The sequence below is a fragment of the Aedes albopictus genome, chromosome 3 (assembly GCF_035046485.1).
Source record: "Aedes albopictus strain Foshan chromosome 3, AalbF5, whole genome shotgun sequence".
Classification (NCBI taxonomy): domain Eukaryota; kingdom Metazoa; phylum Arthropoda; class Insecta; order Diptera; family Culicidae; genus Aedes; species Aedes albopictus.
The window spans coordinates 2579469-2605948 of record NC_085138.1 but is presented as its reverse complement, the minus strand read 5'-3'; the positions used below and the strand labels follow the sequence as shown (position 1 = coordinate 2605948).

General features: G+C 41.9%; 1 protein-coding gene across 7 annotated transcripts in view; it reads left to right on the top strand.

The window, feature by feature from the left end:
• The window catches only part of LOC109411235 (uncharacterized), a 61120-nt gene that overhangs the window by 17663 nt on the left and 16977 nt on the right, over window positions 1–26480 (top strand). For 4 of the 7 annotated variants that reach the window (XM_019684747.3, XM_062842293.1, XM_062842290.1 and 1 more), the window contains exons 2-3: window positions 4466–4779; window positions 17457–19903. In XM_019684747.3, the coding sequence (XP_019540292.3) occupies window positions 4753–4779; window positions 17457–19903 (2474 nt within the window). In that variant the 5' untranslated portion in view covers window positions 4466–4752. Of the gene's footprint in view, window positions 1–4377; window positions 4780–17456; window positions 19904–26480 lie in introns of all 7 variants that reach the window. The other 3 variants (XM_062842295.1, XM_062842292.1, XM_062842294.1) reach the window with 2 other exon arrangements.

The following is a 26480-nucleotide window of genomic DNA, read 5'->3' as shown; positions in this document are numbered from 1 at the left end:
TAGATCTTCTAAATTCCCAGAGAATTTTTGTAATTTGTTAGTCGACCGTTACTCTCTTCGCTTTAACTTCTACAAACTGTTAAAAAGCTGAAACAGAAATGTCCTCTTTTGAATCAATAATCCTGTTAAATCTACCTGGCCTATCTATCTATCTGCCCTTCTAAGCATATCTGTCCCATGTTGTTTTGCATTCTTGCCGTGTTTTTCTCAGTAACCGACCCATTTGAAGTTAATTTGATATTTTTTCTATTTTGCGTCACAAATAAATATTGCACGATAACGTAAAACTTCTTTCTGGCATTGATTTTAAGATAGAATTTAAGTTAGAGCAGTGGGATAGTATGCGTAGAAAAACAACACGGTACAGATATGCTTAGAACGGCAGGACCAATATGAGCAACTGAATACTTTTTATAGATACGATCATTTAAAGGAGCATTAAAAAAACAGGTCTCATCAAGAATCACTCATGCCACGCTTCAATGATTTTTGCCTTTCTCGTACACCAAGGTGTACCGAAAGGCTATATGTTCACTCCAAAAACGAAAATTTGATAGAGCCCCCGGAGGGGTCAAGTGTTATATACCAATCGACTCAGCTCGACGAGTTGAGATGATGTCTGTGTGTATGTATGTGTGTGTGTGTGTGTGTGTGTGTGTGTGTGTGTGTGTGTGTGTGTGTGTGTGTGTGTGTGTGTGTATGTATGTGTGTGTGTGTGTGTGTGTGTGTGTGTATGTGTACAAAAAGGTCACCTCATTTTTAGATAGTAAATATGAACCGATTTCAACGACCGATGATTCATTCGACGGGGTACATTGTCCCATTGTTTCCTATTGAAAATGGTTCAGATCGGTCCAGCCCTTCCGGAGTTATGGCCATTTAGGTGTTCCGGACCGGTACCCCAGGAAGAGGCCAGATATGAAAATGCAACAAACCCATGCATGCGACCCATCAAACCACGGCATTTTCGATTATCTGATGAACAGGAAGTAGGAAAATAGTCTCTGACTATATCTGAACCGGTAGTGTTCCGGAACCGGTTCCGGGTGTCCCGCCGGAAGTGGCCAAATAAGAAAGTGAACATAACTCATGCATGCGACACGTCAAATAGCGGCTTTTTCGATAACCAGTTGAATGGTAAGCAGGAAAATAGTTTCAGACCATGTTTGAACGGGTAGTGTTCCGGAACTGGTTCCGGATGTCCTGTCGGAAGTGGCCAATTAAAAAAGTGAACCAAACCCAGGCATGCGACACATCAAAGAGCGGCTTTTTCGATAACCAGATGAACAGTAAGCAGGAAAATAGTTTCAGACTATGTTTGAACCGGTAGTGTTCCGGAACCGGTTCCGGATGTCCTGCCGGAAGTGGCCAATTGAAAAAGTGTACCAAACCTAGGCATGCGACACATCAAAAAGCGGCTTTTTCGATAACCAGGTGAACGGTAAGCAGGAAAATAGTTTCATACCGTATCTAAACCGGTTGTGTTCCGGAACCGGTTCCAGGTGTCCCGTCGGAAGTGACCAATTAAAAAACTAAACCAAATCCATGCATGTGAAACATCAAAAATGTTTGTTAACCAGATAAACGGGCAGCAAGAAAATAGTCTCTGACCACACTTAAGATTACCGGCAGTGTTGCAGAATCAGGATTGGATCCATTGCTGGAATTACGCAGGTGAACAAAATCGATGTAAGCGATTAATATGTGTAAAAGAACGAAACCTTGATAAAAATTTAAGCGATCTTGTCAAATTACACCATTTTAGATTCCTGAGGATAAACGTTGTATGGAAAAATTTAAATTTTATAGCACCAATCCCCTTTTGCGTCTCAAATTACTGGGAACAATTTTGATGCAACTGGTTTGCCCACGCGCTCTGTAACACGGTTGAAATTTGAATGGGCTTTAAAATGGAAAATTTCGCTTGCTTGCACTTTTTTTGGTCAAATTTTACATGAATCTTCCCAGTCAACCAATGATCGTATAAGATGTTGCATAAGATGTTTAAGTGGAGGCGATATACGTACATTTTACATGCGCCTAAATGGATGCATGCACGCATATGGCCTCCACGTTATCATCTTATGCAACATCTTATACGATTACTGGTTGTCTAGGTTGCCGAAATGTCTTGATAATGATCAGCATCCAGTGCTATTGAAGGTGGTCAAGCAGTCAACTGAGAGATTTGATGTTTTTCAGCTCGGCCTATACGTTTAACATAGCGTCGGAATATGAGCCATCAATAAGTTTCCAAATTCAATTATGGCTTTGATAAAATTCTTGCTTTTCTGAATAAGGCTGACACAAATTTCGATTTTCTCTTAAGTCCAGAGGGGCCCCCCTTGGAAATTTTGGTCGGAATTCAACATTTTGAAGAAGGGCACAAATAAATAAACCAATAAATTTTTCAATTTTAAAATGAAATTAGAGTCTTCCAGAAGTTTTTTTTTAACAAAACAGATGAGTTAAGCGGTTTTGCAAATTTTTTTAAGAATTATATTAAATAAATACATTTATTATTTACCAACACCACCCCCCATTGACGAGTCAACGAGCACTGTGACAAAAGAAGAAAATGAGATTTATTCCGTTCTAGAGTATTTACAGGATTCAGGAACACTTCGGCTTATGGCCGGAAAAATGTTGAGTACATATTCGACGAGAAAGGCACTATCACGACTAGGTGGATTAATCTGGGTTTTTTTTTTATTTCACGTCGAACAACCCGAGCAAAGTCTGATAGCAAATTGAAAACAAATTTTGATGTTGTGATATTGCAAATTATGATAACTCAGGTTGTTGTCGTTTTGGTCGTTTTAACGGTTAAAACATCAAAAATAAGAGCAGAAAAATGTTCCCGTAACAGCAAGTTGAAAACCATTTCTGCTATCAGTGATAGCAAATTGATAACTGTTTTTGCTATCAGTACGAAAAAATATAAAAAAAATCGTTAACTATAAGGGTTTTTCGATTGATCTAACATGCTAAATGTCATAAGATAACTACACTAATGGTATATTCTTAGAGTTATTATACAAAGTTGCTTAAAAGTTTTGAAATAACTTAAAAACTTATTTTTTTATAATAGTTTATAGTGACAGCAAAACGAAATCTAAGTTTGAAATCAAATATAGTCAAGACCAACTGATAACAAAATGTAATATCAATTTGCTGCTGTATACAAATCGAGTTTTCGATTTGCTGTCATTTTGTTGTTAGACTCTGCTCGGGAATGCACTGACGATAAACGAACGCTCGATACTTATCAACAGAAACTACAGATTTCATCATACTTATACTAGCATCACCTTTCCGGCCCCTTTACCAATCATCGATATCGCCAGACGATCACGTCATGTCAGCCTATTCAATCGCCTGTCAGTCTACCGTCCGACTGTATAGGTATCTCAGGACGGGAACCTCTACTAACTACTTTCACAAACATATCATAAAACGTGCGTGTCGTTCGATCGAGACGCTGCTGGCTTCCACTGGATATCCAAGAAATGATGTCGACAACAAAGTCTTTGATTAACGTAACAGATTATCGGCGAAGTAGTGCAATGTGGAAATGACCTTTATTTCAGTGGTGTTTGCATCGTATCGAACGGACTATGTATTAATCTATTGTATATAACAGTCAAGAATGTGGATTCAAGACTGTCATATACACCAAAATAAACGAGTTAGTAGAAGGAATGTGTATTGCACGGGTGGATGAGCCCTAACCTGCCCTAACCGTCTTATCAAACGCAACCAAATAAAAGTGAAAATTTTCACCGCTCGGGTTTCTTCCACCTGTAGCTCATTGGTGTATAAATCTTTTCTTCGAAAACGATGTTAATTTGCTTTCATATATTGCATTTTTCAACACCCAAGCGCGCGCGCCCGCCGTGATTGCTTATTGAGTGTGACTTATCGTTGAAATTATATAAAAAACTACACGCTTTTGGATCCGCTTTGCACTGCCCTGAAATTTCGTTTCAGCACCAGTTCCGAAAAACGTAACAAATTCATCAAAGCAATCACTGTTCAGCCTCGGCCATACAGGGCCATACCATAGCAACCGATTGAAATTCATTCCGGCACTGACTGTGCGGTGATGAAGCAACAGAGACATTAAAAGCCAACCGATGATAACACGCAGCCTACTTTGGGACTCCAATTCAGCTCATTTGTAATGGCATTCATGCGCACCTCTGCTCCGTTTTCTTCACACGTCGATCGAATCTACTACGGCTTTCCTTGCATCACACCCACCTGCTACTCAAATTGTCAAAAATAGCCTATTCTGTCACGCTACCTCTCTTTCGTTTGTTATGCATGGTTTCCCCCAGCAGCATTTCTAATGAAACAACTTAATCGAAGAAAAAGATTTGTTTTTCCCCTTCTCGTTTTTCTTGTCTCTTCTTGTCTCCTTTTTTTTTTGCCTCGTTCGAAAAATTTTCCCCAAATTTTCTAGATTAAGCGCAAAATGAGCATTAGCCAGCGGAGAAGTCACAACCGACGGGGCTAATGATTGTGTTTTGTATGCCAAAAGTTCTTGCAAACGCGCAAACGTAAACCGGAAGTCACGAGTGAAAAGAAAAAGAAGAACCGAACAGATCAGAACAGAGTTCGAGCGGAAGCAGACGAGCAGGTTCGTCGCCTGTTTGGTCGCCGCGGGAAGAAGGCCGCCACCGAGTGCAGAGTTGTTGCCACCACCAACAAGCGGGCGCTGTATGTAAGCAGGAGTGAGAAAAACGCCACATGCGCGTACTCTTCATGATGTCGAAGGTAAGTTTATATTGCATATTTAGAAACATTTTAATCTTCATTTAATTTGTAAGAGTTAAATTTTACTTGAAAAAGGGAAAATATTAACAATAAAGGCTCCGTAACAAAGCTTTGTTACAACGGTGGCGAGACGTAATAAAGATCACGTTTGTTTTGTTGGCAACAAATTCCGTAGCATTTTATGCAATCTAAAACAAAATCTAATTAAAAATGGTTTGATGTACGGTGTTAGACTTTGGACGGGACTACAAATTAAGTACCTTATCAAGAAAAAATATTAAATTTAAATTTATAAGTTCAATATGTACATCTCAAGAACCTGAACTCAGATCAAACCGCCCTCTGCTGGGGAAGTTTTCGGTTCGAAAGAAAGTCGCACAAATTCGTAGGTAGTACAGTCTCAGACCGCTGTTATGAGTATTGCCTTCTTCTCGTCCGTTACCAAAGCACAGAGATTTGCTGCCGCAATTCTGCAAAGTGACGTAAGCGACATTGATAGTTTTGGCCCATTTTTTGGTTATTATGTAAAAAACTCTTACTCATTCTCTAAGTTTCTTTCCATAGATGATAGATTACGACTAGATCTTGCATTCTAATACAATAAGAATACCACAGTATTATTTTTACACCAGATATTATATATAATATACCAAAAAATATCGACATTTTGAATGGCGCTTACGTCACTTTGCAGAATTACGGCAGTTTGGGGCTAATCACTGACTCTAATACAAGATTGACGTAATCCTTCAAAGGCCGGAAGCTGTCTTGGCTACGTCCTTGCGATAGATGAGTGATGAGGAAGGGAGATTAATTGGACACCTAAGAAAGGTATGTAGAGACCTCTTCGTCTGATCAGACCTAGGTATCACAAGAATTTGGGTGTTTTTAGAGGAAAGGTTAAGTCCAAAGAATACGGTTTGGTGAGCGTTTCGGCACCGAAGCGATATACAGGAATAAATTCGCCAGTTTATGTGAATTTCAGTCTCTCGAGACGAAATTGTCGACTTCCATTTGCATCTCCCGGACATCCAGCAGCAATACATGCCACCAAAATTTAAAAATTACACAAAACAACTCGGAGCGAAAAAAACGCAGCCGCTCGCGCGCACAGCCTACTACGATCCATGACATACTTCAGCAGAACATGTTACGAAAAAAACTCATGACTAATCGACAATCAGCGTATTAAAAAACGCTTCGAACGAGTGAGCTGTTAACGGCGTCGAGCTCTACCCTGCTAACAGTGAAGAAGAGGAAACAGAAGTCGAAGAAGAAGATGAGCAAATGAAGAAGAAGAAGTAGAAGAAGAAGAAGAAGAAGAAGAAGAAGAAGAAGAAGAAGAGCGAGGAACGGAATAACGAAGAAGCAACCCGTGTTCACCAGCTGACCAGAGGCGTGGCCGTTGTTTACGAGGCGTCCAATGAGGCGTGTGGATCCACCCGAGGATCCACCGACAATGAGAATCTGGTGCGGCTGCAAGAGAGTCTGAAAGGGTCAGCTTTGGAAAGTGTCCGAGGGCAACTGTTGTTCCCGAAATCGGTTCCGAAGGTGATTTGCAAGCTGAGGCAGCTGTATGGTCGTTCGGAGCAACTGCTATAATGTTATCTGGAGAAGGTACGCAAGCTGGAACCGCCGAAGGCCGACAAACTGGCAACTTTCATTCCGTTCGGGACATCAGTGGAGCAGCCGCCGGACTAAAACAACATCTGGTGAACCCACTGTTGGTGCAGGACCTAGTGGACGAGGTTCCTCCCAGCGACAAACGTGAATGGGTGCGGTATAAGAAGCGGAAGGAGACGATGACGCTCCGCACTTTCACCAATTTTCTATTGGAATAGTGGCCGGAGCATGCGAAGCGAATGTTTCGGTCGACTTCAAGCCAGAAGCGAAACAGGGAAGTTCTGGTTTCACGAAAACGAAGAATAAGAAGAGAGGTGCAGTACAAGCACAGTGCTGCAGAGTTGGTCACCAAAGAGCCAGCAGCGGTGTCCAAGCAAAAAGCCTGCAAAGTGTGTAAGAGAACGGACTGAGATTCTGCCAGGACTTCAGGAGCATGATGCCGGCAGATCGGGTAAAATTCGTGCGGAAGTGAAAGCTCTGTGAAGTATGCTTGAACGACCACGGCAACGCGGATTGCAAGTTCAGGATGCGGTGCACGATTGACGGGTGTACGGAGAGACACAATCCGTTGCTGCATATTAAGTCGGGAATGGTCGTCATGAATGTCCATATCCAGCTTAACTGCGATCTGATCTGTTCCGAGCGATAGAAGGAGAACCACCTAAAGTCAACGTGATGGACGTAGCCACATTCGGGTCTACGTGCTCACCAAGTTCGGCGCAGTACATAAAAAATAAGAATGCGTTGGAGTTTGCGGCAGTTTCCTGAGGCGGCAGAAGCGATTGTTGAGAAGCACTACGTAGACGATTACTACGATAACGTAGACACGGAAGAGGAGGCGATCCACTGAGCAGAAGAAGTAAAGTAAGTACAATCAAAAGGGGGTTTTGATATCTGGAGCTGGGTTTCGAACTCCACAAAGGTACTACAGAGTCTCGGAGAGCAGAAAGTGGACCAGGCAGTTCATTTCAACCAAGACAAGGAGTCTGGAAATGAGAGGGTGCTCGGAATAATTTGGAACCCTAAGCAGGACACGTTCTCGTTTTCCACCGAGCAAAGAGAAGGCGTGAAAGAGTATTTGCGAGGTGACACGTTCCCATCGAAGCGAATCATATTGAGCTGCGTGATGGGATTCTCCGATCCACTCGGATTATTGACACCGTTTACTGTCCACGGAAAGATTCTGGTTCAGGAGCTCTGGCGGACCGGTTGCGACTGGGACGGGCATACAGAAGGCGAATGTTTTGAAGGCTGGCAACGGTGGATGGGTTTGCTGCCGGCGGTCGAAGCGCTGCGTATTCCAAGAAGGTATTTTGGAGATATCTATTCTTCTTCTCTCCAATCGATAGAGCTGTACATCTTTACCGACGCCAGTGAGTGCGCGTACGGAGCAGCAGCATATTTTCGTGTAATGGTGGGTGATCATGTCAGGTGTTCTCTGGTGATGGCCAGATCGAAAGATGCGCCATTAAAGCAACAATCGATTCCAAGGAAGGAGCTGATGGCGGCCGTACTCGGAACAAAATTGCTGACGACGTGAGAGAGAATCATTCGATCACTGTTAATCGGCAGTTCTTGTGGACAGTTTCCCAAACGGTGCTCAGCTGGATAAGGTCGGATCAGCACAAGTACAAACAAGCGGTGGCGTTTAAGATCGGAGAAATTCTGGAGAACACAAGTGTAGCGGATTGGCGGTGGGTCCCAACCAGGATGAATATTGCGGACGTGTTGACGAAGTGGGGTGAAGGTCCTCCCCTGGAATCGGACAGCCAGTTGTTTAGGGGGCCTGATTTGTTGTATTAGCCGGAGAATATATGGCCAGTCCCGAACATTTCGTCAGCGAACACGGCCGAGGAAATGAAGGCACGTTTCCTATTCCATGATGGAAACCCCAGTGGTCCTGCAATCGATGTGGGAGTAACTAATCGATGGATGAAGCAAGTGCGTATCACGGCTGCAGTTCAACGTTTCGTCGGAAATTGCCGGCGAAAGGCTGGTGGGGAGCCTATATGGACGGTAAAAATTGCGGACGGACATCGGAACAACGTCAAGGCAGTGATGAAATCGATTCAGCAACCGTATCAGCAGATGGAGTTCCAGAAGGCAGAAGCGGTGCTATGGAAACAAGCTCAAAGCGAAGGATTCCCGGACGAAGTATATACGCTGTTGAAGAATGCAGGGAAAGGTTGTACACTACAATCACTGAAACGATCAACGATCAATTCTGACTATACATGTCAATGGTTGCTCCTCCGTGATTGATCTGAACTGGTACCAATTGGACTGAGATCCAACTGAATAAGGGGCTGGGACATTCCACTTAGTCTCAAAGTGCAATTTTAGCAGCTCATGCATATTTGATCAATAACGGCGCCGGCCAAGTCCTTATAGTCAGCTGGGAAGGGAAAGGAATGTTAGAGTGTACTGGTTGTTGCTACTAGAGACCGAGAGCACTCTACGTCCCCACGACCCGCACGGACTGGAGTATTTGTTAGACGGAAAGGATGGGAGATCTGGGGGTCACCGTTGGGCCAGTGATGCGATCCATGGATAGGGGGTTATTTATAGTGTTCGTAAGACGTGCATTGTGTGGTGAATAAGGTGAATAAGGTCAAGCGGCACAGCACGCTTTGGTTGCATAGGATGAAAAGGACGAGCCAGGGATTGAACCCATGACCTTCTGCATACGAATCAGAAGCGGTAGCCACTAGACCACCAAGCCCGGTTGTACACTACAATCACTGAAGCGGACGAACGTGCTGTATCAATTGAAGCCGACGTTGGATGAGGAAGGAGTAATGCGGGTAGACGGAAGACTGAAGCAAGCCGTACGACAAGAGGTTCCCGATTATTTTACCCAGGAGTCACAGGATAACGAAGCTGCTCATTCAAAGCTACCACGAAGCGTTCGGTCATGCGAATAGGGAGACAGTTTTCAACGAACTGCGACAGAGGTTCCACATCCCGAAGCTTCGAGCAGTGATCCGGAAGGTAGTTGCTGACTGTGCCTGGTGCAAAGTGCATCTGTGTGTACCCCAAGTTCCGCAGATGGCTCCGCTACCGGTGCAGTGAGTAACTCCACATATACGGCCATTCAGTGTGGTTGGCGTCGACTATTTAGATCCAGTAACGGTGGTAGTCGGTCGTCGAAACGAAAAACGATGGGTGGCATTGTTCACGTGTTTGGAAGTTCGAGCGGTCCACCTCGAAGTAGTGCACAGCCTTTCGACCCAGTCGTACCTAATGGCGATTCGTCGATTCGCGTGCAAGCGTGGAATGCCGCAGGAGTTTTTCTCAGATAACGGGACGAATTTTCAAGGTGCCAGCAAGGAGATCGAGAAGGTTTCGAGGAAGATCGACGAAGAGTGTACTGATTCTACTACCAAGTGGAATTTCAACCCTCCCGGAACCTCTCATATGGGCGGTGTTTGGGATAGAATGGTGAGGTCGGTAAAAGAGGCGCTAAAAGTATTCGACGACAGGCGGAAGTTAACCGGCGAGGTGTTGCAAACGGCTCTCGCCGAGGCGGAGGACATGATTAACACCCGTCCTCTCACGTACATGTCGCAGGATCCAGATGAGGAGGAGGCAATTACACCCTATCACTTTTTACGTGGGGCTGTCGTCAAAGCAGATCTTAAAGTAGACGGACCCTTCCTATTAGCGGATGCGTTGCGAGACATGTATCGATGGTCACAGTATCTGGCAGATAAAATGTGGGAGCGATGATGGTACAAGGAGTACCTGCCGGGCATCAACGGTGTACTAAATGGTGTGAAGAGCGGAGAAGTTTGAAAGTTGGAGATCTCGTCTTTATAGTCGACGGAAAGAATAGAAAAACCTGGATTACCTAATTGTGCAGTGCGATTGCGAGGGAATCAACGTCCTGGAAGACCAAAATCCACCTATTTTCGGATGTTGGAACTAGATGAATTTGGTACTACAGCGCATCAAAGTCGGTTTTCGGGACAGATGTTTTTGAATGGCAAACGCTGTCAATGGACCGATGATAATAACACTCCGTTACAACATGTTTTAACTCGGTAAGCTGATGATCATTTTTAGTGTTGAAGCATGCATGCCCAAAATTCGAAAATGTGAGGGAAAAATACAGTAGAGCGTAGAAATTCGTTGCAGTAGGTTCTGGGGCAATTTGGCAGGGCAACCTATTATAAAATCACTTTCATAAAAAGAAGTAATAGAGGGGAACTTACGTATTCTTGGCAGATTTGTTCTCTTCGTCGTGGGGGGTTTTTTGAAACCTGTAGGTCTCAGAGTTGGCCTCAAATCCTTCCCAACCAAGCTGAGTTTTATGCCTAAATTTCAGGCAATTCTGCCCACAAAAACCCCTCATGACGAAGAGAACAAACCTGCCGATAATACCTATCGTCACCCTATAACCAAATGTATCCTGTGAAAGCTCCTTGAAATTTTCGTAATTTTTCCTGCCGCACCCTGTACACATTTTGAGTATGAAAAAATGTGTTGTAATATGTTGTATAAAACTCTCGGTCTTGCATGACATGAAAGAATCTAAAAAGTTTATTTTCTCCAATTCCATATTTTCATCAATCCAATGCCGAGGCAATGGTGTTTAGTGTGCCACCACCCGTAAATAATTTCCTATTAGTTAATATCATCAAATTAGGGATTATAAAATTCCAATAAATTTCAATCAATTACGCATTAGCCCACCGCATCGTATATTACAGCATCGCGTGTTCGAAAACTTATAGCAATCGTAAAATATACGACGACCGGTTATCCACCTGAAACAATGCAGCCCGGCGGACGCTCAAAAGTGGGAAAGCAGGTCACCGTGGTCGGTATGTACACCGAAGGATGGAAGTGAGTCAGTTCACACATATTTGATGCCATAATAATTATCGCGATCCACTCGCGCGCGATGTTTTTTTTTCTTTTTGACAAACTCTTTCCAGCGAACGATCTGCGCCTGTGGTCAAATCGACATTGTTGAATGAATACACAAACGCTACACCGCTGTCGGAAATATTCGGATATTATGCAATCGATGCCGGCTTGCCTCTTTCTTCGCTGGGATGCTGCTGTTTACCTGATGCTGCGCGCTGCTAAATTACCTTGACGACCGAGATTCGAGCAAAACAGAATCGCGCTAATATCTGGGCAAACAGTGAACAACCACGATGTGATGCAAAAAACTTTCCCAGCGTCGGTGGATCATCCAACTCGGTTGTCGTTTTCACACAGTGCGTTGTTAGGTCAAGTAGCGTATCAGATTTGCTGATTTTGAGATCGCATGAACTAAAGGAGCGTTACTGTAACATAGTAGCAGTTTGGGGCTGTCCATAAACCACGTGGTCATTTTTTTGGGACTTTTTAGTTCAGCTTCTAAAATTAGCTGTAGGCGATTGAATTTAGATAGGGTATCGGGATGCTTCGTTGGCATAGCCCCCTTGTTCGGCCTATCTCAATGTAAACCAAAAACTCAAACAAACACGCATAACTGGATATCGGAAAAGCTATGCGCCAAACAACTGTAACATTTCGTTTCAATTTTAGCACTTTGGAGCATTAAAATTGAATGAAAATGTCACTTTGTTTAACTTTTGTAGACGCCATGATTCTTCGGCTTAGTGGGTAGTCTATACACATGATCATAAATGGCATGATTCTGGAACATTTCGAATTGACTTTTCAATAACTGAACATTTGTTGCGACGGTCAAAGACGCTATTTTGATCTTGTGTATTTGTTTTCAACGAATAATAACTATTTTACAAATTGAATGTGGGCCGAATATTGAGGACATTTTTTTTTCACTATGTACCCAAATCTTGGCCCATCAGTAAAGTGACGTCAAAAACAACGATAAAAAGGCGTCAACAACATTTCTTGCGTAAGAACCAGAAAGAACGAACAGGAAGAAAGATTTTGTGTACGGTGACTGTAAAAATATAACACAATAATAGGGTTGCATTGTTTTCGTTACTAGATTAAGAAATAACTTTAGTTAAAGTGATTTATTTATAGTTTTTTGAAAATTTGGCTCCAAAAATGTAATTTAAAAGTAAGATTGGTGAACAAAGAGAGATAATACTTCAGCAGAAATATTGAAAAAATAAGATAAAAGTGGTTCTAGTGCATGGAAAGCAATAGGCCAACGTTGTATCCACTAATAGGCCAATTTTTGTACCATAGACCAACGTTGCATACCATCGCATCGAATCTTTTCAGCTTAATTAAGTAAATTCTTGAATATTTACGTAAGTTTACTTCCAATTGGGTTCTTTAGGGGTATCCGGATTATTTCATAATCGGATTCTCCGCCCAAAAATTAGTCGAAATCCAAAATCTCATATTTTTTGAAGTCCGGAAACTATTTTTAAAATGCATTTAAAGTTTGTATGGGGAAAATTTTTTGTTCGGGTCGAACTGTCACTTTATCGATTGAACTGTCATTCTATCCACGAAAATTAAAATTGTTTTGTTAATTTAACTATCAAAACAAAGGTATTGGAATCCAATAAAATCACGTTATACTCAGAAAAATAAGCTCTTTCGATTAGGCTACAGAAAATAGCAATATTTTTTTCACTAAACAACCCAATTGGAGAAACATGCATTGCCTAAAGTGTGTAATAGGGTCAACATATTATTCCTAGTGCTATTAATTCATGAGTTATGGTCAAAATTGCCAAGGCGGCTTGCAAATTAGGCCAAGGAATGGTACACATACCCTATGACGAAATGAAATTTTCAACACTGGTTAGCAGTGCAGTATATCAGAGGTTTGAATGTAACAACTACGGGCGGTCAATCAAGCTCAAGATGGAATTCATCCAGCAATAGCTGCTGTAACTTTTCTATGGATTTCTCCAGAAATACACCCAGAGATTTTTTTAGGTACTTTGAAAAAAAAAAACGAAATACCGTAATCCGGGGTCAAATTGATCACTTTAAAACATCTTTTGCGGATAACATCAGTGCCTGTTCAAATATTGCCAAAAGAATTTCTGTAAAACCAGTACCCAGTGGATCTCCATGGAACCATGTGACAGAATTTTGTTCAACAAATTTAAACTTTAAGATAAATAAATTCAAATATCAAAATATTGGAAATGCCACTTTGGGGTGAAATTGATCAGTATACAATTAAGCATCGGTTGGAAAGGAAAATTTCCCTAACCGCTCAATTTTGATCTTCTAAAACCGAATAACGCGTCTAAAATCTTAAATGCAAAATTAAATTTAGAAATTGCCCCTTAAACGCCTAAAGGTAGGCAATTTCATTTGAAATAAGTTATTTCTATTACAATAAATGAGTATTTCTCCATATAATGAAATTTTTGTAACAATTTCATGTTCTGATTAGCTGCATAACATCCCAACTAAGGTTCCACAAAAATGTTAAAACAGAGAATTCACGGGAAGTCCTATTAGCAATTGATTGTTTAGCAGCAATGATTTCAGCTAAATGAGAAATACATTGCAAATTCCTTGAAAAAATAAGGCAAAACTAAGTTTTTTTCTAAAAAAATAAAAGTCTAAACTCACTTCTAGACATCTACGAATCAGATGACGTAAAAAGTTTAAGATCATTATGACGCTTAACCTTCCGTAACTCGCGCGGTTGGCTACCTACGTCAGCACCACGTTAGTGCTGAGTAAAAAAGCGAGATTTTTTCAACGTGTTGTACAAAATACAACAGCGCGATCGCTCGAGGGTTAAGAGTTCCTAGTATGGAATTCAAGATGGAATTACAATGTACTACCCGAGTGATCAATTTCACCCCGCTGATCAATTTGACCCCGGTTTACGGTAACAGGAATTACTCTTCGTAATCTTAATGGAAATCCTCTTCAGAAGTCATGATGAGAATCCTCCAATTAGTCTTGCTGGTATTTCTCAAAAGCAATTCCTGCTAGAAATTTACAGAATATAAACAGCAATAACTGCACAAATATCATCTGGAATTGCACAGCTCGAAAAAAGAGTGTAAAATTCTGTGACACATGATGCACATAATTGGACCGTGGGATATCACAGAAGTTTACATGACATATCAGTAACAAATTTTGAAAACGACGTATAATCAATGGTGTAGCATTGATTATACGTCGTTTTCAAAATTTGTTACTGATATCATGTAACCCAGACAACCAATTTTCACGTATAATGAAGTTTATGTTCATGTTATACGTACTTTTATGCGGTAAAGTTACATCGCATAAGATGCAGTAAAAGTGCCTTATGCGTACAAAAGTGGAGGCGCTATACGTGCATTGACGGGAAAATAATGACGCTATATGACTTGAAGCGATATCTTATGCGATGTACGATATGCACTATTGCGACGTAATATAGCACCTTATTCGACTTAAAAATATTCGAAATAAAAAAATCTTGTCACCTAAGTATCGAACTAATAACCTTTGGATTATCGAGCCGCACTTCACACTTAGCACCAAACACTACGTATTGCTTGTTGGAATGCACTTGGTTTCCGTGCGCGGTACGTGTTCGGCAGGCTCTTTGGAAATCAAAATGATGTAGAATGATTTCCTGCACAGTTACCACTACTCCTCTCTTGCTAGCACCACTCTTTGTTAATTATAAGGTCAACAAAACAAAAATGATGACTTTGTGACTTGTTTTTTTTTTATTCTTAATCACTTAACTCAATTTACAGCTCTATTGTCCACTGGGGCACTACGTGAGCAATTTCAATTGACAGCTGCACTTACATTTTGTACAGCGCCTACATTCTATTCTATTTTATCGAACTTATTCTGCTGCTTTCACATTTTCTACTCTAAACCTAGTAGAATGATGAGCACAAGGATGATGATGGATGGCCGTTGTTCCTTTCCAGTCCGATTGGGGGTCCATTATGAGTAGCAGTTCGCCGATGTACATGTATCCGGGTTCGTTTGAGCCATGGGGCTCAGAAGAGGGTCAGTGTCAGTTGCTCTCGGGGGAAAAGCAACTGACGAAAAATTGCAAGTGCCGGGGCTGGGAATCAAACCCATGACCATCCGCATATGAAGCGAACGTGTGACCAACTACGCCACGGGCCCCGGCCTTTGTGACTTGTTTAGTAACCATAATGATGACTTTTCACTTTCTTTTAACTTTTTGGCACTCCAACAGCCCCTCTTTCATTTTTATCACTTATCACATCGCATTATGCCAACATTAACGATTCTAGCTTATGCGAGTTTATATGTACATTTGAACGAGTTTATTTTCACTTAAATGCGATTTAGTTTGTACACCAATGCGAGTTAAACTGACATAATTAGAAAAGCACCAAGCGAAGTCGTATAATCATCGTAGTACGCAATTATACGAATTCAATTGACACTTTGCGAGTTCACTCGAACTCGAACGCTTTTGCGAATAAGCAAAGTTCGTCGCAACAAAACATCGGAATATCGTCTACTACGATGTAGTCATGTATAATAAAAGTTAATTTGCACTCTTATATTATTTTACAAGATACATTGCAGTAAGTTCAAAAAATAACATCACATGCGATGAAAATTGTCCCTCAGCCGTACATATATGCGATAGTGATTTAATCTTTTGGAGCCGATTTGTTTCGCCGCTGTTGACGCAACCTCGCTGGTGTCGAACACGTTTGCTATGCTCGGTTTCATCGCCGGGGTCATATATGACCCCTCCGGCTCCAAAGGGTTAAAATAGTACTTTATACAATGTACAGCGTGCATCCTTATGCGATTCCTGGTTGTCTGGGACAGTTCATGAAATATCATGTAAACTTATTGCGACATTTGCACCCATTTAGACTCAGCCGAAATTCAAATTCGACTGTGAATTTCGCACACGACTTCGCAGCGGCTGGCATGCACAAGTTCGGTTGAGTTCAAGACAGGGGCATCGGATGCACAACAGGTAAACAAAATAAGTTTGATTAGTGTGAAATTTGTGTGAAGTTTACATGACATATAACACAAATTTAAATGATATATCATGTAAACCATCATAACACTAAGTTTACATGATTAAAATGAAGTTTACATGACGTGTAAATCTCATTATTTTTATCTGTGTGCTTGAGAAATTGAAGCAAGAATGCTTGAAGAAATCATGGTGGGAGTTTTTGAAGGAATCCAAGGGGCTGTCCATTTATTACGTAAGAGATTTTTGAATGAAAACTCAAACAATTTTGTTGTGGAACGTAAGATTTATCAAACCCCCCATAAACCCTTACGTAATTAATGGACGGCTCCCAAGCAAGAATTTTCGGAGGTATTCATGGAAAAATTTGTAGCAGAAACCCATCAGGCTTTCCTGAATGAATTCCTAGGGCAAAACTCGCTTAAAGTGTATCAAGAACTTTTTTGGAGGAATCCCAGCAGGTGCTTAGGGGAGACTTCTAACAGTATCTTTGGATCAGAAGGTATCCAGCAATCAGTAGAGGCATTGTTGCGATACTTTTTGGAAAAAATTGTGAAGAAATCCATGAAGAAATTCTTGGAGAAAACACTGTACGAATCACAGGAAAAATTCATGAAGGAACCTCAAGTGGACTCCCTGGAGTGGATCTTTGAAGGTATTTATTATGCAATCCCGGCGTGAATTTCTAGAGAATCCCATAAGGCATTCCTGGAGGCATCCCTAGAGGCGTTTTGAGTACAACTGTGAATTCCCCAATATATGTACATATTCGAAAACATATGAGACGGTAAGGGACAGGGTTCCCCAGGGGGAATGACACTTTCTTTGCTAACCGCAAAAATCCGCATTTATCCGTTGCTAACCGTCGTGACCCGCGTCCAACTGCTGCTCAGTTAGCAGCGGTTAGCGACGGTTAGGAATGGATAAATGCGGATTTTCCGGTTAAAGAAGGATATGTCATTCCCCTTGGGGTTCCCATTCAACAGTTTCAACAAGAAAACTATTGCTCCTTCCCATTCCACATTGCCTGACCCTACTAACAAAAGCCCTTTTGCGAGACTATAGTGGGAAAATTAGAGTAATATTCGGTCTTTAATAAAACTGTTTGGCAAAAGTCTAAATCAATCTTATTTCTCTTTCCAATTCACAGGCATCCAGACCACTGTTGCTGCTCGGCCTCTGGCTGCTACTTGGCCACACGGCAGCCCAATCGTCGCAGTCCACCGGCAATGGCACCGTCACAATCACCTCCCCAACGTCCACCTCAACCTCTTCCTTTTCGTTCAAAGAGTCCACGCCAGCAGAACCAAAACTTAGGTTTCTAAGGCCAACCTACACGCGAACAGAGCTGAAAGTCTCCAGGAGTCTTGAACCGGAAAACGTTCAGAAACTGAACGTTCGGTCCAACAATGGCCGAATGGTAGAAATCATCGTGAAGAAACGGGACGATAAGTCCCCTCATTCTCGAGCTGTTCCCTTGCCGCACAGTTCAAGACCTGCATCATCCGATGGCTACAGAATCTCGAGCGATAGTTCACCGGAATCAATCGACATAATCAATGCCTTTTTAGATCATGTTAACCGGATAGAGAGGCCGGCACGGTATTACGATGATGAAAGCTCAATCAAAAACGATCGACGTCCGGTGAGAATCGCCGTAAACAGTCGACCGGTTGATGACATGTTGGCTGCCAAGGTTCCGGCGCCGGTCGTTATCAGCTCAGATACGATCTACATGAAGGACAACCCGTACGCAAAAACCAAAAAGAAGGCTCGAGCACTGCAAGAAATCGGAGAAGATGGCATTCCGGTTGTTCATGGCATACGCGTGCCCGATGATGAAGAAGATAAAAAGAAGACCTGGCGTAATGCCAGAGTGATCAATGGCGAATTAGTCCCATATGAGAAAGGTCACGTCCCGAAGAAGATGGAAGGAATCGCTGACAACTATGGGCAGCTAGTCTTCGCCAAGCCATTTACCAACAGCGAACAACCGAGTCGCAGAAGAAGCATTGGCCCATTTACGACGGCCGATAACTTTCCAGTCAATGAACAGCAATCGAAGAGTTTCGGGCCATTTAGCGTGGAGGACAACTTGCGATCAAGTGTTCGAGTTAACCACGATGAACCTACCAGAGCTCAGATGAGTATAGGACCGTTTTCGAGAGCTGATAATGCTCGCGTATCGAATGCCAAGTTGATCGAGTACATTAAGAAAATCAATGATCAGGAAAGTAGAAAGCACTACTATGCGGCTCGTGTGCCAAACAAGGAAATCTTCGCTGAGCAGCCAAAGATTCAGAGGCGAATGCTTCAAAACCCTGGTAATCCGGTTTATCCGGTGTCGAAGATGTATGCTATTCCTGGATCGGCCCAACTTCAAGGTGAAATAGATGATGATGACAGGAAACCGGTATTGCAGTACGCACATCCCGAGCTGGGAGTACAACCTGCGAAATTCGTTCCACCGGAGAGCAAACCACCAAAAGCCACTAAGAAGGTCATCAATATCGAGTACAGTAAGCACAATGATCATTCACCGTTTGCCATAGAACCGGCCATGTTGGGTAAGGACTATTACAGTGCTCCTCCTCCGATGATCAAATTTCCACCCAAGAATCCCTATGAAGAAGTACATCAACCGGTGAAGATTCCAGCCACCTATCCATACAACTATGGTTTCATAAGGCGTGTCAAGCCTGAAAGGCCATTCTGGGTGAAGATCAGCGAACAGGTCAAGGATGGTTTCCAGACAGGAATCCACTCGGTACATGAATTTGCCAAACCCGTGTTGGATCCCTTGGTGGAAGCCGGCCAAAAGATCTCCAAGAACTTGGGCTTTGTGAAAAAGTCTAGCGAGGCCAAGGACAAAGCTGATCTGGTAGTGGCTCCGGCTGCAAACTCGATTATGCTGCCTGCACTAGGAATGTTGGCTGGAGGTGCTGCGCTGGGGATGGGAGCACTTGCCGTTGGACGATTCTTCGATATGGACCTGCTGCGGAGGTCTGGCGAGCAGTTGGTCATGGAGCTGGACGAGCTGGAGCATAAGCGAGCATTGGAAGGCATTGAGACCCATCCGGATAAGTACTATCTGGTTGTTCCGACGACCGCCATTACTCGGTTGGAACCAGTTCAAGAACACGAACAGCAGCGCTTCAAACGCTCGAAAAGATCAGTGAACATGTACCGTCTGGAAGATGATGCTGTTCAGGATAATGATATCTATCGAAATGACAAATTCGACGACCAGGGGGACGTAATTGAAATAATTGACCTAAAGTCGCAGGACGACAGCGAAGAGCTACGTGATGACAGTTACGGCGACAGCGATGACAGTATTCAGTCGATCGGAGAAGACCTGCGCAACCGACGGAGGAAACGTGCCATCGGGGCGTACGACGAGAGCTTCGGTCATACGCTGCAGGATGTGGAAAAGGACGTGCCACGTCCTTCGAGGGTTGGGTTTGAGCAGCAGCTCAAGCAGACCAACTGGAAGAATCCTTCTTGTGCCAAGCAAACCTTCTGCCTCGTCATGGTTCAGCAGGGCGCGGATGACGTGGTATTGATGGAGAAGAAGATGTACACCATGTTGGAAATGTGAGTATCTGCGAGGTGGATTATAGGTTCATAGTGCCATAAGCAATACATCGCTTCCAAATTCATCCTACATATTCGAAAACATGCGATTACCCCTTACTTTCCGAGAAAAAAAAATCACAGTAGAGGCAAACTAGTTTACTCAAATGAGCCATTTTACGAAGTGACAGCAGTGTTGATGACGATATTGATTTTCACGGGTTAGGAGGACGTCTTCTATCAAATTTTCATTTATAAAATCGGCTCGTAAAATGGACTATTGCAAACATAAGCTGCAAATTGTACCGTTATTGGTACACTGGAACCTATTTTTATGCCATTGCATTGACTGGAGGTGCATAAATTAAAAAGGCGCATAAAAGTAGGGAAATTTATGCATATATTATGTCAGGGCTTCAATGAGAAAATCTAGTTCGTGAGAACAGGTATTGTTCCTGGGCATTTGAGATTTCCAAGGAGGTTTCCAGGATGTTCTCAAAGAGCCGAAAAACTAGGGTTAGGGCTTCAGCCAATTTCAGGAGCCTTCTAGGGGGTTCCGTCAGGTTTTTTTTTTGTGGCGTTTTAGATTACGGGAATTTCAGCAGCGTTTCAATCGCATAAAAAGGGTTCCAAGGACGTTTCAAAGGTCTTTATGGTCGATTCAGAGGGTTCTTAGGAGCCTTTAAAGAGCGTTACAAGGAATTTAACCCTCATGCGATCGCGCTGTCGTATTTTGTACAACACGTTGAAAAAATCTCGCTTTTTGCACTCAGCATTAGCGTGGTGCGGACGATGGTAGCCAACAGCGCGAGTTACGGAACGTTAAGGGACATTTCAAGGAATTACATAGAGTGATTTCAGGAACCATTTAAGGGCGATTTTAGAAGCGATCGGTAGCATTTCAGGAGCGTTTCAAGGGGTTTTTTGAAACGTTTCAGGGAGTCTCTGGACTCTGGAGCCTTTTAAATGCGATTCACTCCGCTGACCCAGTGCACACTAAGCGTGCCTGTCTGGGTCATAATGACCCTACGACTAGGGTTTACGAGGGTTTTAAAGGCGTTTCGAGGTGTTTCAGATCAGGGTCGTATCATGGGGGTGTTATGGACATGTCAAGTGGATTACGCACACCCGAAGACTCCCCTGAAACCTGCTCCGAAAATCAATGTCCCCATATTCCCCCATATTCCCTCGCTTCTCGAGTTCCCGTATGACTCTAACGCATTTTTCGGCACCACTGAAACTCCAGGTAAACTGCCATTTTATACTGCCATTATCTTGATTACAATTATGGTGTCATACGCTGTATTCAAGGCAAACAACATTCATGCTTCAAATGTAGCATAAGCTTCATTCGGTAAATTATTGCATTACATTAGCCATGAAGGTAAGAGCATTACGACGTCCTCAAAAGCACTGTACGGCTCTCTGCCTGATTCCCTCTTCGAGTCCCTGAAACACCGCAAAGACCTCTAGGTACCCCCCTGAAATCATTTTGAATCCCCTAGAACGCCCCTGAGACCCCATGAAGCGCACCAGCCTCCTGGATCCCCATGAAACCCCCTGAAAGGCTAGAGACCTCCTTAAACGCCCCTGAGTGCTCCTGGTACCCTCTAATACTAGTAATCTTTGATATAACGCACCCTCCATATAGCATACATTTTATTATTTTGTTCGAGTGATAACCTCCTGATATACTACAAAATCAATCAAAACATACCAGCATTAGCTTTGCCATCCAGAATATCGAAGCAGAATATACATTTGTTATGTTGAAGCACAAAACACCATAACCTTTTCGTGAGAACTCACGTTTTTCATTATTGGTTTTCTAAACTTCATCATTTGGATTTTTTTTTGTCCAAATTATCAAAACAAGCATATATTTTTTTCTGCTTCAATATAACGTACAAAGAGAACATTTATTTGTACATTATATTGAAGAGTACATGTGTACCCGCTGGTAACCCCAGGTATCACCTAGAGTGATCTTAAAAACCCCTTGAAACTCTCCTGAAACCCGCTGGAGCTCTCGTGGAAACCCCTCAGACCCCCCGGAGCCTCCTTTAGATCCCCTGCTACAAGCCCCTGAGAGAATTCTGAAAACCTCTGGGGAATTCTGAGAGAATTCTGAAAACGCCTCTGAGACTTTTTGGAAAGCCAATTAAACACCCCTTGAGACACCCCAGAAATGCCTATGTAACTTTCCTTGCTCTCCTGCTTCAAATTATGTATTACTTTTACTTATGCACAATATTGGTTCTGAATAGCTCTCCCTCTTTTTATGCAGGGCGTACAAAACATACATGAATTAAAAGTGCATAAAAAGAACATAAAAAGAGGATTTAGTGTATTGTTTTGATCCTGGGCTCTCATGGTTCAATTTTTTTCATTTAAATTTCAAGATGGACCATTTCTTGGAGTGTTTTTGTCGAGTTAAAATGATACATTTTTTATTTCTCTTTACTGATTTCCGTTGTTTCTCTTCTTCATCTTCTTTATCATCCTTTCTTTTTCTTGTCGCTATATTTCCACTGAAACGAGTAAACTAAAACCTCTTCTTTTTGCATGTTATTTTAACCCTAAAAGGGTCCATTAGACCCCAGGCGCCTTTCAGAGCTCGTCTATGATGGAACACACTCAGCGACGTGACGAAACTTAGGCCATGAAGGTATCCCTTATAGAGTTTAGCACTTTTAATTTATGCACCTTTTCTATGTCCTGCATAAAAAGAGGGAGCTAATCAGAGCCAATATTGTGCATAAGAGTTTCAGAGGCGTTACGTGTTTTGTAGGCGTTACAGGTACGTTTTCGAGGGGTATCCGAAGGGCATTTGAGACTGGTATCAGAGGTGTTGCGGAGACGTTTTTGCGGGTTTCGGAGAGTCTCAGATGCGTTACAGAGAGTCCGAAGGGGTTCAAGGGGGCATTTCAAGAAGTTTCAGAGCATGTTCGGCGAGATTCAGAGGCTGAGGAGGTTTTGGGGGTTTCAGACCGTCTCAGGTACGTTACATGGGGTCCGAGGGAATTAAGGGAAATAAGGGGGATTTAAGACGCATTTCAGGAGGTTTCAGAGTATATTCAGCGGGATTCAGAGGCGTTACGGAGGACTTTTCAGGGGTTTCGGACAGTCTCAGGTGCGTTATATGGGAACCGAGGGAGTTTCTTGGGGATCTTGGAGGTATTTCAGGAAGTTTTAAAAGGTTTTTAGAGACCTCATCACAATATCTTTTAAACGCCCCTGAAATACCCTTTGATTTAAAGGTGTTATTGAAATCCTCTAATACTACCCTAACCTGAAATGCTCCGAAAAGCTCCTGAAATTTTCGTAATCCTATTGAAGCGCCCTTGAAATTATCATATTAAATTTGAAATGCCTCTGAAACCCCTTATGAACGCATTTAATAGGGTCTACAAACCCCCTGAAAACTCTTTGAAACGCCCCTGAAACCTCCTCAATACTATTAAAATGCCCCTGAATTTCCCGTAAACCCATTAAAACTCAAATTCCCTGAAACCTTAGAACCCCGTTTGTGGGCTCTCTGGGAACTTTCAGGAAACCCCCTTAGATCCATCTCAAATGCCCAGAAGCAGGACCTGCTCTGGCTTGGATACTACATTCTCTAATAAAGCCCAAGCTTAATGTATGCATAAATGTCTCTCGTTTTGAGCCTTTTTTAACCTTCCGTAACTCGCGCGGTTGACTACCTGCGTCAGCACCACACTAATGCTACAAAAAGCGAGATTTTTTCAACGTGTTGTACAAAATACAACAGCGCGATCGCTCGAGGGTTAATTTATGCAGTCCCAGCCATGTGCATAAAAAAAGGTTTCAGTGTACTACAACACTTAGTGCAACTTTGATCATAGGCTTTAGGATATTGCCCCGAATTCCATTATCCCGAATGGCATTACCCCGAACGACCCATTTCCCCAAATGGCCCATTACTCCGAATGAGGAATTTTTTGGCATTCCAAATGTTAATGTGTTCATCATTTATGTATCTTTCTTTTAAACATATGCTATTCTTTCTAGTAATTCTTTCAAGAATTATCTAGCGTTGCAACTGGTAATACTTTTGTCAAAGTTTTTTTTTCCTTTCAATCATAAGCTATTCTTTCAAGTTATATTGGCCAGAGATTTTTACAAAACGCCCCGGGAGTTTCATGTACTTCGATATTTTCACGAAAATAGCGTTTATTTCCCACTAACTGTTTCGGTTCTCTAAAAGGCAAACTGAAATACTATCATCCAAGCTAGTTCATTCCAGGACTAGTGGTATGGCTTTTCTTCAGTTAAACAAATGGCAACTTTATTATAGAGAAAATTTTTATTCGGGGAAATGGGACATTCAGGGTAATGAAATTCGGAGAAATGTCATAGAGTCAACGAATGAAATGAACCAACATTTAATCGGCAAGTATGCTATAACTCATACTGCCCAAACTGGCTTTATCCCTGCTGGTAACAGATAATGACATGATCTCGAACATTTTTGTTGCAGACAAAACGGAAGCTGAATTTGTTGCAAGCTTTTCAACTCGTGAATAATCAATTATTACAAACCCAAAGTCGAAACTGTTTGATGATAGATCTTCAGCAGAGTTGCAGTGTTTACCGACTCGAAGTTACCGGTCGAGACGAGCAATGCAAGGCTGAAAAATCTCCAAACTCGGGGTGTACGATGTTTATCATATTATTTCCAAGTTGGGACAATCTTATATCACATTGGGTGGATTGTCGCAACAAATACAGGTTGCGACATTGTCATTAGTGTTGCGCGATGGTTGAATTTTGATTCACTGTGTAGAACGCAATTATAACACATTATGATAAAACTAATGTTTATACTTTAGTTTTGATTTTTTGGTTTTCAGATAGTATTGTTACAAAGTTGCATCAAACTATGATAGAAACTTGTTGTATTGAACCAGACATTTATATCTCGTTTTGTCATGACAATATGTTGATTTCCTAATCACGCCAGTGTATTTTTTACGATTTATTTTAACATCATAAATGAATAATAACATAATTGATTATAGAAAATAACCATAACATCGTAAAACAATATAATACAAACTAGATCAGGGGTTCCCAACCTTTTTAAGGTGGCGACCCCCTTTAAGAAATGTCGAAGCATCTGGGGCCCAATGATTTTTTTTTTGAAAAAATATGAATTAAATAAACGAAACCGAGTTATTTGGGTACAGTGGCGTAGCCAGAAATTTACTATGGGAGGGATTTTCGATGATCAATGATATTTTTTTTTATTTGACACTCACAATTCGTAAACAATGATGCAATGTATTTTCAATTTAAGTCGTATTTTAAAAATAGCGGCGCAGCCGATAATTTTTTCTTGTGAAAGCGTTTTATACTAAAAATTTGTTTCTACAAATTGTCGCTCTCAAGGCTCTCAAGGCGGTTGAGGGTTTGGTAATGGTTAACCCTAAAAAAATCCTCATAGATATTCAGATTTCCGAGTTCCAATGTTTTTAGCCTTTAGAAAAATTGTTTCCATACATGTACCAACTTTGATTTCTGAGATGTTTTGAACAAGTATTTTTTTTAATCTTGAAGAAAAAAATCCTAGAAATATTAGGGAATAAAATCTTCATGAATAAATAAACATCTATACATGTTTCTTGAAACTACTGAAAAAAACGCCACTTTTGCAGTATTTCCGCCTCGCTTCGACCCGATTTCCACCCACTCTGGTAATCACTGGTTTGTACCCATCTCTATTTTCACGTGTTACTGATTACCAATATAGAAAAAAAACGCAAAACAAAGATACAAAATTATTGTTTGGTATTATTTGCACCAAACAGAATTAAAATTTATTATATTTTTTGGTAACACCGCGGCCCCCCTGGACTATCATCACGGCCCCCCAGGGGGCCGCGGACCACCGGTTGGGAACCCGTGAACTAGATATAATTTTCTAGTCGGGTTCTGGATAGAAATTTGGGAACGAACAGCTGTTGAATCCGAGGTTGAAGTAGAAAAGATATGAAAACCTCCATTGCCGACCACGCTTACTCCGTTACGAGAATAGAAAAGGATGTGTTGAGCGTAACTAGATCATAGGTCTAGGGAAGGGGGGGGGGATGGAGGTGGCATAGCCATGTCGATATAGATTTTGAAAACTCCAGAACTACTTCAAAGATAAGTATCGCCTGAATCTCATGATTTTTTTTTTTTTCTGGGATGGATTACTCTGGAGGGGGCAGGCTCCCCAGGCCACCCCCTATTTACGCCAATGGATATGACACCTATTTTAAAAGAGGACTCATCGAAGCCCTCACAGGTGTCAAGGTATTGGATATTTGGAAAAGGATGATTTAGATTTGGCTATAAACGAGTGATGTGACAAGATTCAGATTGTGCATACGTGTAACAGAGTAAATCATGCAATTGTGTTGGTTTTGGTACATTGGAACACTTACATAGGGAGTGGCGTAGCTTATACATTTTCCGTCACTCCATGGGCCATTTTACTTCAGGGGTGGAGTACAGGCATTTACACCATGTGTCTAGCAAACAAGCCTTACCTTAAGCGCCATTGATCGTGCTCTTGAACAAGAAAAAACACAAT